Source organism: Bolinopsis microptera, chromosome 2 (assembly GCF_026151205.1).
Source record: "Bolinopsis microptera isolate Bmic1 chromosome 2, MBARI_Bmic_1.0, whole genome shotgun sequence".
NCBI lineage: Eukaryota > Metazoa > Ctenophora > Tentaculata > Lobata > Bolinopsidae > Bolinopsis > Bolinopsis microptera.
Genome location: NC_087073.1, coordinates 568,199 through 587,933, shown reverse-complemented (window position 1 = coordinate 587,933; position 19,735 = coordinate 568,199). Strand labels below are relative to the sequence as shown.

General features: G+C 39.3%; 2 protein-coding genes across 3 annotated transcripts; both read right to left on the bottom strand.

The window, feature by feature from the left end:
• Positions 1–1,136: 1,136 nt before the first annotated feature.
• LOC134811702 (glutathione reductase, mitochondrial-like) lies at positions 1,137–13,620 on the bottom strand. 2 transcript variants are annotated; one of them, XM_063818729.1, is made up of 10 exons: positions 13,009–13,620; positions 12,403–12,565; positions 12,023–12,205; positions 10,951–11,164; positions 9,234–9,355; positions 8,946–9,044; positions 8,655–8,743; positions 3,005–3,228; positions 2,651–2,772; positions 1,137–2,271 (listed from the first exon to the last, which is right to left on the bottom strand). In XM_063818729.1, the coding sequence occupies exons 2-10, from the start codon at positions 12,562–12,564 to the stop codon at positions 2,077–2,079; spliced, it is 1,410 nt and encodes a 469-aa protein (XP_063674799.1). In that variant the 5' UTR covers position 12,565; positions 13,009–13,620; the 3' UTR covers positions 1,137–2,076. The 2 variants fall into 2 exon arrangements, with proteins under 2 accessions (XP_063674799.1, XP_063674800.1); XM_063818730.1 differs by having other exon boundaries at positions 12,403–12,524.
• A 3,727-nt stretch (positions 13,621–17,347) lies between these two features.
• On the bottom strand, positions 17,348–19,589 carry LOC134826590 (dihydroorotate dehydrogenase (quinone)-like). The gene is given in 2 exon segments (XM_063839019.1): positions 17,348–19,200; positions 19,203–19,589. Coding segments are annotated over 2 exon segments (1,602 nt in total). The 5' UTR covers positions 19,576–19,589; the 3' UTR covers positions 17,348–17,971.
• Between the last annotated feature and the right edge of the window lie 146 nt (positions 19,590–19,735).

Here is a 19,735-nt window from a genome sequence, read left to right as displayed (position 1 = left end):
GACTTGCAGTAAGAAAGCCTCAGCTAGAAAATGGATACTCTTCAGAAAAAGTCCTGTGGCTGAATATCCTTCTCTCAAAAAATACTAGTATAAGCAGGACAGATCCAGAACAAGTGAAGGATCTTGACGGTCAGTCAGATTCAAAGCACTGAGAGAAGTATAGGCAAGCATATAGGGGTTGTCCTTGATGAAATTATAGATGAGTGGTTACATCAAATATGGAACCTAATTCAGGTATTTAATGACATGTATAATTACTAGAAGCTTTCTGGAATCCAATAGATAAAACATGTAATGGATAAGAAATCACACAAATTTCTATACATTTTTTGTAGATAAATGTAGATATTTGTAGATTATTGTCAATGGATAATTCACGAAAAAAGTGGATGACATTCTACAAATATCTACAAATATCCACTTGGCCCCCCCCCCTAAACAATGGGAGATCAATAAGTTAGGAACGGTTTTATGTAATGCATATCATCATTGTTATAGTACAATGGCTCGGTTACACATCACGCAGCAGGGATCACGAACAACTGCTCCCACGATCAGCCCTTATACTTCACAATAGTAAGGATTACAATAGTCAGTGACAGTCGACCACTCCGGTCAGAGCATCTCAGTTCTGGACAGTGACGCGTTACCATAGTAACACTACTAGTTACCATAGTAACAGTGACGCAGGCAAACTATTGTCAAAACTTACCTCTTTGCTAAGTTTAGTTGGTAAGTGGTGGGATGCAGGGTGTTCCGGTGAACTGTTAATGGAAGCTTTAATACCTCACAGTTACTATAGTCTGCACAGTGCACATACTGCTTTAATACCTCACAGTTGGATAATGCATAGCACGGACCTCCCTAAGTAGATAGCCCCTACTATAGTCTGCACATGCTTAGGCCTTTCGTTATTCCTGAAATTGATGATAAATAAAACATCGGTTAATGATAAATGTACCATTAACCGATATGTTTACGTCTACCAGGACATCATTTGAGATTGCCAATGGACTTTATATTAACTGTTGTAAAATATCAACGTCGCCAGTTAACATCTATGCAATTGGCAAGCATTTTCTTTAGATGAGCGGAATATTTCATTGTTTGGGTAGCACTGTAGCAATGTCATTACAAGTAAACGCCGTGTTTGTTCTACTAGAATAACATCAATTGTGATATCTACAATAATAATTCACCAATACATATAAATTATAAGTCAACTAAACTTAAAGCAAAAAAATAACGCTCCGAAACGAAGCTAAGTAATCTCAGAATCTTAAAAATTAAACAAACTAAGTCTAAATCAAGGTATAATCATGATGATATTAATTATGTTAGCTTATATAGCGAATAAAAATACCTACAAGGTTCACAGTGCGACAAAGAATGTTTAGTATTGAGAACACATCAAAATGCTTACATTTTGTTTACAGTTAATTTTCTTCACAATTCAAGATAATCTTGATAATTTAATAAGTCATTGAATTAAGCTAAAACTTAAAATAACTGTGCTGAAAATGGTTCCCTACTTTCCGTCATGAAATCATGCCGCATAATATTATCATAGACCTCTAGCACTACAATATCCATTATAGTCGGCTGAACAAAAACACCATGAAAGAGAAAGGAATGTTGCACAAAATGAATGAATGCAATGAACTCTAATTAATCGACTGTGATTGGCCACAATATCATGGGGTATGCACAGACAAAATAAACAGTATAAATGGTTCAGTGAACATGTTAGTTAACCTTGATTAATGAGGGGGACAAATTATGAAAAACATTATGAAAAACAGTTACTAAAAGACGCCAATAAAAACATTTCAGTTTGAAGGAATTAATTGTAAAAATTGCCGGAGTGATTATAAGGGCAAACTATTCATCCTAATTTCCAGATTCAATTACTTAACAAATCACTTAAATATTCATATGCATATGATCAGTAACTAACTAACTAATAAACCAAGATCAAGATAAAGATTTAGTTGATAGTCCCCAGATCATATAGAAAAGAGTGGAGAGTAACTAGTGGTTACTAGTGGTTACTAGTGGTTACTAATGGTTACAAGATTAAGATTTAGTTGACAGTCCCCAGTTCATAGTGACAAATTCTTCAGCTGAAGTAGGATGAATAGCGACGGTACTGTCAAACTGTTTTTTGGTTGCTCCGGCAACTACTGCTATGGAGAAACCCTGCATCATCTCGTCCGCTCCTAATCCCATTACATGTAGTCCCACTATCTTCTCCTCTGTTCCTTCGCAGATCTGCGAAAAGGGTTTTAATGGTGACGGAAAATAGTCAGTAACTATGGCTGATTGTAAGGTAGGGCTCAATTTGTATTCGGAAGCTTGAAATCAAGTTTTGTAATGGTCCGTTAGTTTTCAGAGTACTTGTAATTACAGTAATTACAGTAATTACAGTAATTACAGTAATTACAGTAATTACTCCAAGTGTTCGGCGATAAAAAAGGCCATAGCTGGACCAGGAACAGTTTATTGATAGCTCACCAGTTTCATGTAAGTTTTAGGTTTACGTGTTGTCATGGCAAAGTAGGAACAGTTTATTGATAGCTCACCAGTTTCATGTAAGTTTTAGGTTTACGTGTTGTCATGGCAAAGTAGGAACAGTTTATTGATAGCTCACCAGTTTCATGTAAGTTTTCGGTTTTCGTGTTGTCATGGCAAAGTACATGTTAGTGAACGTGCTCTGGTGTATCTTTATATTTGCAGCTCCGTATTTCTCCTCAGCCTCTGCCTGTGTCAAACCTGAACATGTCGTTATGACGTTAAACAAGTGTGGTGGTTCATGTGAACAGCATGTACAGCAGCACCCTACTACTCCACTGTTGGGCAGCGTCTGACTAGTAAAATGCCGTTTGGAAAACATTTCCAAAAATATATTCCATATGCTACCATTGTTCTTTTAGAAAAGTCACAGATAAGCAGATTCGACACTGACTCATTCCAACAAAGGTGTAAAGTGGCAACAAAAACCTACCGACAGTGCCTATAGGAGGGTGAGAGAAAACAACCGTGGGAATATTCTCGTAGCTGAGTTTCCGGTCAGGTTCACTGTTGAATATCCGGTGAGAGAGATGGCGTCCAGCTGCTATAGCAACCGGTGTTAAGAGTGCTTTACCGCAGACATCCCCTACCGCGTATACACCTTCAGCACTCGTCTGTTGAAACTCGTCCACTAGTATCTGTCCTCTGCTGTCCGTGCTGGGGAAAAACGAAATTTTAAAATGTATAAAACTTAAAAGTACCCGAAAACAGCAAATGTGTATGTAGAACTGGGAGGAACATTTAAGTGCGACTTGTTCACTCTTGATAGCTTGTGTGACTGCTGACAAGCTTCAAGCTCCGAGCGGAACATGAAATGTTGTACAGCACGAGGAGGCAGACAGTGTCCCTGTGTCCTCGGTGGTATCCTAGCGGAGTCCGGTCACCGTTTACGGCTTTTAAAATCCGAGCTGTATCGGTCGCGCAAGGATAAATCCGAGGGTAACAACTAATATCTAATATCTGATGACAATCACCCTTCTGCATGATAGCCATGGCCTAGCTGTGCGTGGGTATGTGTATATAGTGCTGTCGACACGCGCAGGTCAACTTTGATCATGATAAAAATAGTGCGCGCGGCCAAATATGAGGAATCATAATATCCGTGATCCGTGATCCTAGTCACACTGTCACGATGTGACGATGTCCAAGGTGACCAATATTGAACCAGCACAAAAATGTTTAGAGAAACACTATTGTTATACATAGCATTAAACACCCATAAAATAAAATAAAAGAAATCGCTTTGATATGCCCAACATAAAACATTTGTGACCAGATAAAAAAGTTACCAAGGACAAAGTTTTCCCATGACATACAGGCCTCATGAGTGTGTGACAGTGCAACAAAACGTGTGTGACTGTGTGATAGAGGGCCTTAGTTCTATCAGGCCACACATCGAAACCCCTACAAAAATTACAAACCTGGTAACCTTATATGACAGATTTTAGGGGGGGGTCCAACTACAAAAAATACGAATACGAATTTCAAATTTTAGGGGTGCGTTCGTATTTTTTCGTATTTTTTCGTATTTTTTACCAACATTTTTTTACTCTAGAAATAACGAAATATCCCAGATTAATGGATCTATAAATCCATTGGTATTCTCCGTTGTATCTTTGTATATTACACTGTATGACATCAGAGAAAATAAATAAGACGCAGCAAAACTGGTGAACAAATGAAAATACAATACTACGATTACCTACTAATTAATAATTGGAGTTTAACTGCTTGTCAATCTCACGTAAGCGTAAATGTTAAAATCACTGGGATATTATCATAATTCAGATATTATTCGATGTATTAATTGTCATTTATAAAGGTCTTTGAATGCTACATCACAGAATATTATTGCCAAATACGCGTTACGCATACTTTTAAAGTCTGGTAAGTTGGGTTCTTAAAACGAAATTTAATCAGCTTCGGCTGAACCCATTATATATTATAATATGTATATAGACTATATATGGCACATTCATATTAATATTCTATCAAATCTTTCTTTAGATAAACTTATTACACAAAGTAGTCATGGTTATAGTAACAGCTTAAATTCCTTAGGATTAAAAATAGAGAAAAACTTCAAATTCTCTTAGTGATCTTCAAAACTTCTTTTGATAGGTAAATCTTACCATCTACATCAGACTTCACCCAAAAATGATATAATAGTTCTGATGGGTAGAACAAAAGGAGTTAGTGGGTACATGGCAGACAGACGACCTGTCACCCTTGCTGAATATATGCGATGTTGACATGAAAAGAGCCTGCCCGCGGAACTTGACAGCTTGCTTGAATTTTTTCTTGTCGAACCAGCCCTTGTCACCAACAAATACACGTTTACAGTCTTTTCCAAGCGATTCACAAGGCCGAGAAAATGACACCCTGTCGAAACTGTAGTCTTTGATTCTCCTTTGGCGTGTATGACCTGCCATTGATGACCGACCGTGGTTCATGAACTTCTCAGCAGCAGTATCAACATGGTACCAACGGCCGTCGGTTGTGAGAACTCCAGTTGACTGGTAATAAATCTCCATTTCATCATCATTATCATTGGGAGCCTCAAGCTCAGCCTCTTCCCTGTCATCATCATAAACTAGAGTGTAACAGTCAGGTTCAGTAGGTATATCGAGTTCGCACCCGGACAGCTTTGTGTGAGCACGAATCATATCCTTCCCCATGTCGATGCCTTCCCTGAGTGCTTTCCTAAGTTTCTTGAGGCTGGTGGCTCTGCCCTTGTACACCCGTGTTTGGTTGGGATTGGGAATCAGTGTCTTCCCCCGAGTGTGTGCAACGTCATGCGCTGCCTTTCGCATCAAGCTCAAGGCACCGATTTTTCCTTGCTGCCCCGTGCACAACCGAAGCACTCGATAGGTTCGTCTGGCGTCCTTTGTGGAGGAGGAGGACTGATGAGGAGGAGAAGGAGGAGGACAATGAGGACTGAGGAGGATGAGGAGGAGGATGAGGAAGAGGAGGACTGAGGAGGAGGATGACTGAAGAGGAGGAGGACTGGTGAGGAGGAGGAGGAGGAGGAGGAGGAGGAGGAGGAGGAGGAGGAGGAGGAGGAGGAGAAGGAGGAGGACGGCTGAGGAGGACTGAGGAGGACTGAGGAGGAGGAGGACTGGTGAGGAGGAGGAGGAGGATGAGGAGGACTGAGGAGGAGGAGGAGGAGGACTGAGGAAGACTGAGGAGGACTGAGGAGGAGGACTGAGGACGAGGAGGAGAAGGAGGAGGAGGACTGAGGAGGAGGAGGACTGGTGAGGAGGAAGAGGAGGAGGAGGATGAGGACTGAGGGGGACTGAAGAAGACTGAGGAAGACTGAGGAGGAATGAGGACGACTGAGGAGGACTGAGGACGAGAAGGAGGACTAAGGACTGAGGAGGACTGAGGAGGAGGACGAGAGCGACGAGGAGGAGGAGGACGACTATGAGGAGGACTGAGGAGGAGGACTGATAAGAAGGAGAAGGAGGATGAGGACTGAGGAGGAGGAGGAGGAGGAATAGGACTGAGGAGGAGGAGGACTTAGGAGTAGGAGGAGGAGAAGGACTGAGGAGTAGGAGGAGGAGGACCGAAGAGGAGGAGGAGGAGGAGACTGAGGAGGATGACTGAGGAGTAGGAGGAGGAGGAGGACTGACGAGTAGGAGGAGGACTGAGGAGGAGGAGGACTCCAGAAGAGGAGGACTGAGGAGGAGGACAAGGAGGACGAGGACAGAGGACGAGGACGAGGAGGACGAGGACAACTATGAGGAGGATTGAGGATGACTGATGAGGAGGAGAAGGAAGAGGAGAAGGAGGAGGACAATGAGGCCGACGAGGACTGAGGAGAAGAAGGAGGACTGGGGAGGACTGAAGAGGAGGAGGAGGACTGAGGATGAAGAGGACTGAGGAGGAGAAGGAGGAGGAGAAGGACTCAGGAGGACTATAAGGAGGACTGAGGACGAGGACTGAGGAGGAGGAGGAGGACTGATGAGGAGGAGAAGGAAGAGGAGAAGGAGGAGGACAATGAGGACGAGGACTGAGGAGGAGAAGGAGGAGGACTGGGGGAGGACTGAGGAGGAGGATTAAGAGGACTGAGGAGGAGAAGGAGGAGGAGGAGGACTCAGCGGGGGGGGGGGGGATCAGGTACCAAGTGTCGGACATCACGTCGACAAGTGTAGTTTTGGATATTTTTCACTAGACACACCCACCCCCTTTGCGGTACTAACTGCTTTTCCGGATAATATTTAGGACACCCACCCCCTTTTGCCGGCTTTTGCGGTAATAACTGTTGAGAAATCACGGTACTAACTGAGTCTGGGTATATAAAATAAGATACCCACCCATAAATTGCTTTAAACAGCTCATTAAACATGGGAAATGGGCAAATTATACCCACTATTCAGTAGGGGTTTTGTTTTCAATGTAGTCGAATTACTGAATTAGATAAAAAGTTACAAAAAAAATTTAACAATTACAAAAAACCTCAAAAAAAACTCAAAAAAACCTCAAAAACCACCCCCAAAATTGAATTTTGAGGTAAAATGGGTTTTTTGGGGTTGAACACCCAAAAAATGAACTCCTTAGTACCATGTACTAACTGTTTTTCTGGGAAATGGGCAGTAGACCCACCAGTTAGTACCATGTACTAACTGTGTTTTTGGGAGAAAAAATGACCCACCCACCAACGTGAAGTCCGGCACTTGGTACCTGAATCCCCCCCCCCCCCCCCTCGGACTCAGGAGGACTGAGTAGAAGGAGGAGAAGGAGGAGGAGGACTGAGGAGGAGGAGGAGGACTGAGGAGGAGGATGAAGAGGACTGAGGAGGAGAAGGAGGAGGAGGACTGGTGAGGAGGATGAGGAGAAGGACTGAGGAGGAGGAGGAGGAGGAGGAGGAGGAGGAGGAGGAGGAGGAGGAGGAGGAGGAGGAGGAGGAGGAGGAGGAGGACTCAGGAGGAGGACTCAGGAGGAGGACTGATGAGAAGGAGGAGTAAGAGGACTGGGGGAGGACTCAGGAAGAGGAGGAGGAGGACTGAGGAGGAGGATGAGGAGGACTCAGGAGGAGAAGGAGGAGGAGGAGGAGGAGGAAGAGGAGGAGGAGGAGAACTGGGGGAGGAGGAGGAGGAGGAGGAGGAGAACTGAGGAGGAGGAGGAGGAGGAGGAGGAGGAGAGAAGCATCTAAATGTTATTTCCATAATATTTTTTGTCTGTTTTTGTCCGTTTTTGTCCGCCCTACTTTTTGTCCGTTTTGAAAATATAGGGTACCGAACGGACAAAAACGGACACAAAACATGATCCCCCAGCCAAGCATGTGTCACGATACAAATGAACTTGACTATACATTTAAGGTGCAGTGTATTAGTGATATTATGGTATGTTTAAAGACCGGACCACAAAATATAACCCGGTACCTAGTGTTGTACTAATACATAATAACAAGTAGCAGGGATAAAATCAATGAGCAGAAACAATCGATCTCACAAGAGGCCAAAGCACTCGGGTCTAGGAGTACGTGACAACTCCAACCCTCTTATTAAAGATCTATAACAAGTTTATAGCTGTTCAATGATTATACATTATTCAGTTAAATGGACCAATTTCCAAATAAACATAAAATGGATCACAATATATTCCAAATTTTAATAAAAAAACGATAAAAAGGAAGCGAATTTCAAAATTTTGTGTGGGTTCATCGTTTTTGTTGTTGCACCCCCAGGTTTTATGTATGATACATGATGGTTTACATATTATTTTAATGATTCTTCACTGCTTAGTTGAGCTTAGATCTGATTAATTACGAAGATGTGTGATCTTCTATTTATCAAAATGACGATTTGTAAAAAATACGAAAAAATACGAAAAAATACGAATACGAATTTGAAATTTTAGGGGTGCGTTCGTATTTTTTGTAGTTGGACCCCCCCCCATTTTATTGGAAATCGACAAATGTTAAATCTACAATACTCACCCAAACCAGTGCTTACATAATATCAGGGTTGTTGGGAAAGCATTTAGAAGATGTATTTTGAAGTGTGTTACGTATGATTTCATTTCTTCAGCTCACTGCATGGATCGAAAATACAAAATACAAGAAGAATGTCCCAACTAACTTCACGCCAGTTTTGTCCAGTCCCAGAGTTTCTGTATTGGCGTGTCTTCCAATAGCAAACATCACCTTCTCGAACCCCTCCAAAGCTATCTGAGAGAATATTGTTCAATCTCTTATCATCGTGACGTTGCATCATTTGTTGTCCAATTTATGGTACGTTTTCGGGCCCTATAGTAACAACCGTGATAAAAGCTTAAATTCACTAACTTAGACCGGTTAAAAATTCATTCTTGCTCTCTACAAGTCACCTTTGATTAATCCAGTTGTAAAGAATTCTCAGTAATAAAATAACCTGTTTTGGTTCCTGTCCAGGCTCGCTCACTGTCCCTTTAAATGTAAACGTACCATCTTCAGCCTTTTCAATTGCATCAGGATTTGTGTGGTACTGGACCTGCAACAACACAGTAATAACACTTAATAAGTCGCAAATAATCTGCCTCTCTATTTTAGCCTGCCATTTTATTATTCTATAAATTGCACATTTTATTCAGTTATCAAATTTAGATAAGATAAGGTAGATAAAAGCATTTCTAGCATAGTATTTCTAACTTTAGGTGGCATGTCCTGATGTTCTACAAACCTTTTGTCCTGCATCACTCATTTCACTCATAAGATTCTTTCCAATATCGTGATCAAATGAACGCAGAATAGCACCTCTTCTTGCTACTAACGTGGTATCTACACCCAGATTGTGTAGTATTCCTGAGAATGTGGAATGTAACGTGTTGCTCTAGTAACGTGTTGTGGAATGTTGCTATAGTAACGCAGAATGGCACCTCTTCTTGCTACTAATGTGGTATCTACACCCAGATTATGTAGTATTCCTGAGAATGTGGAATGTAACGTGTCGCTATAGTAACGTGTTGTGGAATGTTGCTATAGTAACGCAGAATAGCACCTCTTCTTGCTACTAACGTGGTATCTACACCCAGATTGTGTAGTATTCCTGAGAATGTGGAATGTAACGTGTTGCTCTAGTAACGTGTTGTGGAATGTTGCTATAGTAACGCAGAATGGCACCTCTTCTTGCTACTAATGTGGTATCTACACCCAGATTATGTAGTATTCCTGAGAATGTGGAATGTAACGTGTCGCTATAGTAACGTGTTGTGGAATGTTGCTATAGTAACGCAGAATAGCACCTCTTCTTGCTACTAACGTGGTATCTACACCCAGATTATGTAGTATTCCTGAGAATGTGGAATGTAACGTGTTGCTATAGTAACGTGTTGTGGAATGTTGCTATAGTAACGCAGAATGGCACCTCTTCTTGCTACTAATGTGGTATCTACACCCAGATTATGTAGTATTCCTGAGAATGTGGAATGTAACGTGTTGCTATAGTAACGTGTTGTGGAATGTTGCTATAGTAACGCAGAATGGCACCTCTTCTTGCTACTAATGTGGTATCTACACCCAGATTGTGTAGTATTCCTGAGTATGGTAGTTAAGTCAAACCCTTACTTAGTGTGTGTTACAAAATAACTAGCCCCGCCCATCATTATTCAATAATGTACCAAGTTCTCCACCAACCTACTATCTAACGTGTTGCTATAGTAACGAGTGTGGAATGTAATGTGTTGCTATAGTAACGAGTGTGGAATGTAACGTATTGCTATAGTAACGAGTGTGGAATGTAACGTATTGCTACAGTAACGAGTGTGGAATGTAACGTGTTGCTATAGTAACGAGTGTGGAATGTAATGTATTGCTACAGTAACGAGTGTGGAATGTAACGTATTGCTACAGTAACGAGTGTGGAATGTAACGTGTTGCTATAGTAACGAGTGTGGAATGTAACGTATTGCTACAGTAACGAGTGTGGAATGTAACGTATTGCTACAGTAACGAGTGTTGAATGTAACGTATTGCTACAGTAACGAGTGTGGAATGTAACGTGTTGCTATAGTAACGAGTGTGGAATGTAACGTGTTGCTACAGTAACGAGTGTGGAATGTAACGTGTTGCTACAGTAACGAGTGTGGAATGTAACGTGTTGCTATAGTAACGAGTGTGGAATGTAACGTGTTGCTACAGTAACGAGTGTGGAATGTAACGTGTTGCTATAGTAACGAGTGTGGAATGTGACGTGTTGCTACAGTAACGAGTGTGGAATGTAACGTGTTGCTACAGTAACGAGTGTGGAATGTAACGTGTTGCTATAGTAACGAGTGTGGAATGTAACGTGTTGCTATAGTAACGAGTGTGGAATGTAACGTGTTGCTACAGTAACGAGTGTGGAATGTAACGTGTTGCTATAGTAACGAGTGTGGAATGTAACGTGTTGCTATAGTAACCTGCTATCTCCACAGCGATATACCCGGCACCTATAACTAGAACTTTGTTCGGCAAAGTGTCCCACTCGAAGAACTCGTCGCTGGTATCGCATAGTTCAGCTCCAGGAATGTTGGGGATGGTGGGGCGGCCCCCCACTGCTATCAACACGTGCTCCCCTTCGTACTCCACCCCCTCTACTGAGATGGTACGTGGACCTGTAAACTTTGCTGCTCCCTGAAAAACAGTGTAATGTAATGTGTTGCTATAGTAACGAGTGTGGAATGTAACGTGTTGCTATAGTAACGAGTGTGGAATGTAACTATCTACTGAGACGGTACGTGAACCTGTAAACGTGGCTGCTCCCTGGAAAACAGTGTGCACGGATTAATGTTTTAATGTTTGGGGAAAATGATTTTAGTTCCCTTTAAATACTTATAACAGTATTTTCTTTTCTAAAAAAGAATGGATAACTGAGGGTGTATGTGTATTTTATAAGGTGATATAAATAGGTCCAAGTCCCCATTATGGATTCTACGACTTTCATGAAATAATGCTATTTTTCTGAAACTGGTGTGTATAGTAGTAGTTATTGACTCCTAGAATAACTTAGATAACATGTTCATGTCAATAATTTCCATGCCTTAACTTTTTAATCCCAATATATTAGATAGCGATGAATCTTTTGATTATTCAGATTCTAATAGTGATTACCAGCATGCATGTTTTGTTAATAACATGTCATTATTTATTGTCACTGTACGTACACAGGAGGGATAGATAATGTGCTGTGAGAACTTGTATGAACTTTTTTTAATTTTTTTAACATCATTTTTTTTAAATGTTTTAAAATTTTTTAAATAAATATGCAACCTTCTAAAACCAATGGGGCCCTCCCCGGGGTCATTACTCTCGCATTTGCGAGAGTCGTCCCAAAGGTTTGAAAGTAGGTCAAGATTTGTTCACACCAAGCTCTAGCATCGCTATTTGTTGACCAAAGAACTTGTATGAACTTGATCGGGCGTGGATACTGGATCTCGGACGGTCAGAGAAATATGAATTCAAACTAAAAAGTTATAATAGAAGATGGTTAACCTGTATGTAAGTTATGTTGTCTTTGCCCAGGTTACTTGTGTAAATTCCGTTCAGTCTTTTGACGTAAGCATCTCTTTTCTCCTTCAACATCGCCCAGTCAAACTTGTTTTTCTTCACGATGTCAAAACCGTAGTCCTTTGCATCGTGTAATGCTTCGTTAACTGTTGCTGTCATGAACATAACCTGAAATTTAACTGTTGCTGTCATGAACATAACCTGAAATTTGAACATAACCTGAAATTTAACGAAGCTCAAAAGAGATAAAATCGTTTAAAAGGGTAGACAAATAGAAAAAATGATAAATTTAGTTTACAATTTATCCGGATGAAATATTTGTTGTTATTATTAATAATCTAAAATACCGCTAGATATAAACCAACCTTTTTGGGAACACATCCCACATTAACACAAGTGCCTCCAGGTCTCGCTTTCTCGATAACAGCTATCTTGAGAGAGGGTTTAAGGAGTGCAGCGCGGCGAGCACTGGCGATACCGCCCGAACCTGCCCCAATCACAAGGTAGTTGAAGAACTGTTTCGCCATTCTGTCGTGAGACAATGTAGTGAGGAACGTGTTGCTATAGCTCTATAGTAACGAGTGTGGAATGTAACGTGTTGCTATAGTAACGAGTGTGGAATGTAACGTGTTGCTATAGTAACGAGTGTGGAATTAACGTGTTAGTAACGAGTGTGGATGTAATGTGTTGCTATAGTAACGAGTGTGGAATGTAACGTGTTGCTATAGTAACGAGTGTGGAATGTAACGTGTTGCTATAGTAACGAGTGTGGAATGTAACGTGTTGCTATAGTAACGGGTGTGGAATTTAACGTGTTGCTATAGTAACGAGTGTGTTTAGCTGCCTTCTGTGAAATGTTCTGAACTCTTTTCGTGAAAATGAAATATTTGTAAAGTTTGGGATGCACAAATTTGTAGATAAGGCACTCGAATTAAACAACGAATTTCTTTAAATCAAAAAGTTTAACCTACCTTCAAGAAGACACGCGAGATTCAAATGTGTGAAGCCACCTGCTAGAGCAGGCAGACCAAACAAAATAAAATAAAACCACAAAATTAACTGGTAAACTTCGTTGCTAAGGGCAGCTGTATACACTGCTAAAATACAAATTGAAATTTAATTTAAACAAAAGCACGTTTATCGGTAAAATGGCTTTATCTAATCATTGATAAAAAATCTTTAAAATTAGATGATTTAAACTGAATTATTTATCAAACTGTTAAAAAGGCGTATAAATATTAAATACGTCACGGATTTCGATTCATACTAATGCAGATTTAATATATATATGCTATAAATCATTTGCTGAACCAACTAATTCAGATGGAAATACTAATATTAAACTTAGATAACAATAATCTTTGATACGACGAGTTTGAAAATATCAACCACTTATCTTAGCAAATGATTTATAGCAATAAATCGTTAGATTTTAGAATATAATCACATAATTTACGCAATTAAATGATAAAAATGAAATGATGATTAAAAATTGTGCAGTTAAAAATTCATAGGGATCATTCGATTCACATATTACGTCAGGGCCATGCTCGAGCACTCCTTCCTATTTTGAACTTTTACAATCGAAATGATGCAAAATTGAATAAATCAGGTGATCGAGTTTTAACCGTTTTATTTCCAGTCTGGAATCATACAAAATTGGACAAAATGAAATTATTGCTGATGTCGGCAAAGGTTTTACCCCTTTCCTTATAAGCATTTCCAATCGTTTTCCCTCCTTAGCCAGTTGACGTGATATGTGAACCTATCCTACTGCTGTAGTATATGGATCAGCCGATCAGGGCTAATATAGCTCATGTTTTGAAATCTTATACAAAAATCCAAGTCAAGATCCCCTACCGGCTGATCCCTGGGTAACCCTGGGTAACTACTTACCTTATCTGGTTACTAGGTGTTACTAAGGTGTTACTAAGTGTCGCTAAGTGTTACTAAGGTAACCCTAGGTAACTACTTACCTTATCTGGTTACTAGGTGTTACTAAGGTGTTACTAAGTGTCGCTAAGTGTTACTAAGGTAACCCTGGGTAACTACTTACCTTATCTGGTTACTAGGTGTTACTAAGGTGTTACTAAGTGTCGCTAAGTGTTACTAAGGTAACCCTAGGTAACTACTTACCTTATCTGGTTACTAGGTGTTACTAGGCGTTACTAAGGTGTTACTAAGTGTCGCTAAGTGTTACTAAGGTAACCCTGGGTAACTACTTACCTTATCTGGTTACTAGGTGTTACTAAGGTGTTACTAAGTGTCGCTAAGGTGTTACTAAGGTAACCCTGGGTAACTACTTACCTTATCTGGTAGCCACACATCGGAAAATAAACGATGTCGAATTGAATGAAGAAAAACTAATGTTAGTTAATTCAGCAGAAGACGTTCATTCGGATATTAGTCATGCTGATAAAAAGGGTCGTTCACATAATATTATGTAATATTATTTAACATGGAGTCGTAAACTTCATTCACCGCTTCCGTTTCAGTAGATAACGTGTCAGTTCCACCAAATTCCGATAAAACAGAGACCACACCGAACCAGTTCGAGTTCTTGTAGACAATATCAAGGGTTCTCCCGTCCACTGTCATTTGTAAGATATCCTGACTTGGTACAAAACGACCGTGCAAATTAACAGATCTTTTGTAAATCTTCTCGAATAAAATATTGCGTATAAGTTTTTCCAAAACGTCTCTTTTCAACTGAGCTTCTTCTTGGAATGCAGGCAAAACTCTCGTCCCCTCACCAGAGCACCACCATGCAAAAATCATCTGCTTTGATTTTGAAGACATTCTGCAGAGAGTAAATCAAGATTTTATTATTATATCATTTTTATAAATGCAGAAAAATCATGGTGATATAACATTTAAAGATGTTCAGTGATAGAAAGGACCCAGTTAAAAGTAAAACTGATTTGTAACGATACGAAACGACGTATAACATTAACATTACCAACAAATGTTCAACTAATCTCGTGTAATATGTGACACAATATCAAAATAGATCTAACGTAACTGATAGACGAAGAAATATTGATTTATCTTATCAGCTTTTATTGAGACGAGCAATTTTCAATTGACCCAACATTTATGTCCTAACTAATTCTTAGAAAAGAGTTCAAATTCCATTTGTTAAGTGCTTGCTTGCACCTTTGCTACACACAACGCACGTACTCGTTACTATAGCAACACGTTATATTCCACACAACGCACGTACAAAAATGGGATTATTTTCCGTGGATTCGAATATTACGAAGATATATTCTATTATTCTACCTCGGAAGAAATTATAATTAATCAGTTAGGCAGCTGACAATAGTTGAAAAGGGGAGACAATAGACATACATACCTTGTATAAAATGGACTTACCTTAAGAACGACAAATTTAGTCTACCATAAATTAAGTCAAACTTTTGACTAAAATTGTTGTAAACCAAATTTCATGAGACTACATGTTTCGGCGACTAATTTTAAAGGAGACCAAAATTTCAGTAGAGTCACTAGAGCATATATATGACATGAATATTTAATATTATTAAGCTTACATTGTTTATAATTAATATAATGACATCACCGTTCCAGGTTCCTACTGCTCAAAACCATACCAAAGTCCTATTGCACTTAAAGTGTTAGAGCTCCTCTTGGACATTACATTTTTAATCGATCCATCCTATTATGCATGCTCTGTTGAAACAGCTAAAGGATCATATGCATATCGACATAAACTACGTCGTCTGGAATGGAAAATTGTCTCGAAAATTCGAAAAATGTGACTAAAATTGTTGGAGACTAAAAATTTGCGAAATTTGCGACTAAAATTATGGTAACCAAATTTATTGGCCCTAAGGTATCTGAATAATAATAATGCAACATGGATATGTATCATATAATAGTAACATGTAAATTTAAGACAACTCAAATCAAAAACCAATAATTGAAAACAAAATAAATTATAAAAATCTGACTGCAAAATCTGTACGAAAATAAATGGGAATTTCGATAAATCAAATAAAAATTAGCTTATTGGAGCGGACATATTATTAAAATTCTAAACAAAACGCCAAACATTTTAAAAACATATCTAAGAAGTTCACCCGAAAGTTGACCTGTAAACTTGGTTATTAGCGATTATTATCTGCCCATTTGGAATGTACATGTGGAGTGTCGAGTAGAAACCCTCCGGTTGCGCTATCACTCGTTCTAGAGACGAACTGTTAATCAAGGATGTCATGTGAGAGGTAACAGCATCAAGAGTTAACGAGGCAGCGATTCTGTTGCTATCGTCAGAGTTTGTCAGCACGAATACCACTCCGAATGTGTCCTTGTTTTGGTAAATGAGAGCCATGGGTAGACCCTTTACAAACATGTTCACGATCCCCTGTTTCGGTACAGAATCACCGTTCATAAGGGATTCAGCTGTTATTTTCTGTATGACATTCTCTGTTAGTGTATCTTGGTTGTCCATGTGACGTATAACAAAACGCTTCTGAGCTAAAACGTGGAATTCTTTCTCTTTGATGGAATAAAGAACAACAGAGTCCAGTACCATAGCTACCTGAGGTAAAATAAAGTAATTACCATTCGTTACCATTAGTTACCATTAGTTACCAACTAGTTACCATTAGTTACCAACTAGTTACCAACAGAGTCCAGTACCATAGCTACTCACTGTAACTACCTGAGGTAAAATAAAGTAATCACCCTAAGATTTGATTATTAATCTGCACTGACTATAAGATGAGCACAGAAGATATTCCAAATATTTCAGATAAGATACAAGATAAGATATTACGGATAAGATACAATGTAATTCAAAGGGCTAAATTGAAAAAACCTTTTGAAGATGAAAAAGTTGCAAGAATCTTATTATTGAACAGAGGATGAGTTTAGAAATAATAGATTAAGTGACTGGTGACTTAGTGAATGGTGACTTAGTGATTAGTGACTTAGTGACTGGTGACTTAGTGAGTGGTTAATTAGTGAGTGGTGACTTAGTGATTAGTGAGCCATATAATTTGTTTTGACAGGTCTGAGGTCTAATATTGATTTGTAGAAGTGCTGCTTATTAGAATTTGATTGGTAACTACTTGAAGTTGATTGGCTGATTACACCCGAAAAGAATCACGCAAGTTATAAACAATAAGAAAATTGCCGAGAAAATTTTACATAATAAATTAATAAAAAGTGTAAGGATTCATAAATTTCTCTTTATTATACCATAAATTATCTGTAAGTAAGTGGAACCACTTACTTACAGATAATTCCCAACCTTGGGAAATGGGATCACAGATGAGAACCGAGAGGTCGATCTGGGTAAAACGTTAATCAACACATTTTTTCACAAGTAACGAATACAAATAAAGGTATTGTTATTGATGTTGGAGCTCAGAGGACCTAACCACTTATCTATGTAAACTTTAAAACAGATCTAAGAATTTACCCTAACCTAACAGAACAAAGTACAACAAGTCACCCCCTATTCAAGACTTCAAGGCCGTATCATGTTAACATCATTACATTATAATATAATTATACTCTAACTCTAACGGTCTACAATTTTAATGTGTGCAGAGTGTGTATATTGTACGTGGGAAGTGCTTCAGGTGTTACATCTTTAAACAGAATAGGGAGGGAGATCAACACATTTTTACACGAAATAAAGGTACTGTTATCGATGTTGGAGCTCAGAGGACAGAGATCCTCCGAATTTAGGGGTTTACCCAGATCCTAACCACTTATCTATGTAAACTTTAAAACAGATCTAATAATTTACCCTAACCTAACAGAACAAAGATATGCCATAAATAAACAAAAGAAATGAGATTTAACACAAAAAGATGTAATTACATTCAAGTTATTAATATTATAACATCTGCATCTAAAGTAATTACATCTTAATGATATTGGTATTGTTCAGCAGGGAGAGGCTTACTTGTCATCTTCAGAAGTCAACTCGTCCTGTTCATCTTGAGTAGCTTCGCTCTCGTCCATTTCACTACCAACTATCTCACTACTAACGCTATTATCGACCTCTTTAAAGATCTTATCGAAACTTGGCGGAGGAGGCAGAAACGAGTCAATATTATTACTTTTCGGTCCTTGTAAAGAATCAAGATCAGGCGGAGGAGGCATTGTTAACGGGGGAAGCATCATTTTATGAAAGTCTAATTCAAGATTCCTGAAAATATCGTTAATTGTTTTGTTAGTGACCTCCGGGACATCAGCTCCAACAGCCATCTGAACATTAATATAACCATCTCGTTGCAGCAACTTGCAAAGATCCGTTTTCATCCTCCGGATGAGACCCAGACCATTATAAACTAAACCTGTGTACAGTTGGACAAGTGATGCTCCAGCCCTGATCTTTTCGTACGCATCTTCAGCACTGCTTACCCCACCGACTCCAACTATTGGCACAGATCCATCAGTCATGATATACACTTTCTTTATCATTTCTGTAGATAAGTTTTTTAGAGGAGGTCCGCTCAATCCACCACGCTCATTTCTACTATTACTTACCACGGTGTCAGGTCTTGAAACCGTGGTGTTGGAGACAATAACTCCCTTTACTCCAAATGCGGGATTCATCACAACTTCTATCACTTCTTGAAGGTAATCATCAGTTAAATCGGGTGAGATTTTAAGCAAAAGTGCCTTGCAAGCTGAATCCCCAGAATTTTTGATTTTCTTTTCAACCCTTTTGGAGATGTGCCTTAACATTTTTTCAAGCTCATGTTTCCGTTGCAAATCTCTTAGCCCGGGTGTGTTTGGAGAGCTAACATTGATCACAATGTAGTCGGAAAACTCTCCTAGTTTCTCCACTCCAACGCAGTAATCATTTGTAGGGTTTTTACTGGTTTTGTTTATGCCCAAATTTATCCCCACTTTACATGTACTGGGCATCAAATACTTCTCAATTAATGTTTGAGACCACTTAGACTTGATCTGAAACGAAGTACTTCCAGGATTTGGTGCAATGGCTGGAGGTGGAGATTCTAGATCATGTGCCTCCAGAAACTTTTGAACTTTTTCATCAGGAACTTGAACAACATCAATGCGAATGAAAGGAGAAAGTAAAGGAGTAAAACGTTTAGCGGCAGCATCAGCCCCTTTACTCGGAAATCCGTATCTATTTATAATTGCATCATCTTCTAGAGTCGAAACACACGAGGCTGATCATTCCCAACCTGGGGTAATGGAGTGATGCTCCCCACTTCAACGAATCCAAAACCAAGCCTCTGCATACCTGAAACAGCTTCACAATCTTTATCAAATCCAGCAGCCAGTCCGATAGGATTGTCGAAATGTAACCCAAAAACTGTCGTACGTAACATGTTCGGTTTAAAAAGATCGTTTCTTGGCGGTATTTTTAACCTGATTGTCCACAGAGCACATTTGTGGGCTACTTCAGGGGGGAGGCGATGAGATAGAGGGAGAATAATATTCTGTTCAATTAAATCGTAGGAAGTCGGATTCTTTATGATAGCAACCGTGGCGGCAACACCAAGGAACAATTTCTTATTCTTGAACATTGTATTGCTAGCACCTGAATGATAATGCTTTTTATTGAAAGTATCAACCAAACAAAATAATAATTATACAGCAGTACTGGAATATACAAGATTGTGCCTAGTGGCAAAGTATGGCAATAATCATTTCAGGTAGGCTGCTATAAAAAAAGACGACATCATA

What these genes read in the sequence shown, in the direction of transcription:
- LOC134811702 (XM_063818729.1), bottom strand. Translation starts at nt 12,564, where the DNA reads ATGGCGAAACAGTTCTTCAACTACCTTGTGATTGGGGCAGGTTCGGGC. An exon ending in TGAGTGATGCAGGACAAAAG is followed by an intron (nt 9,045 to 9,233) that starts GTTTGTAGAACA and finishes GTGTTGTTGCAG; the next exon opens with GTCCAGTACCACACAAATCC. An exon ending in CTGGACAAAACTGGCGTGAA is followed by an intron (nt 3,229 to 8,654) that starts GTTAGTTGGGAC and finishes GTTTTTCCCCAG; the next exon opens with CACGGACAGCAGAGGACAGA.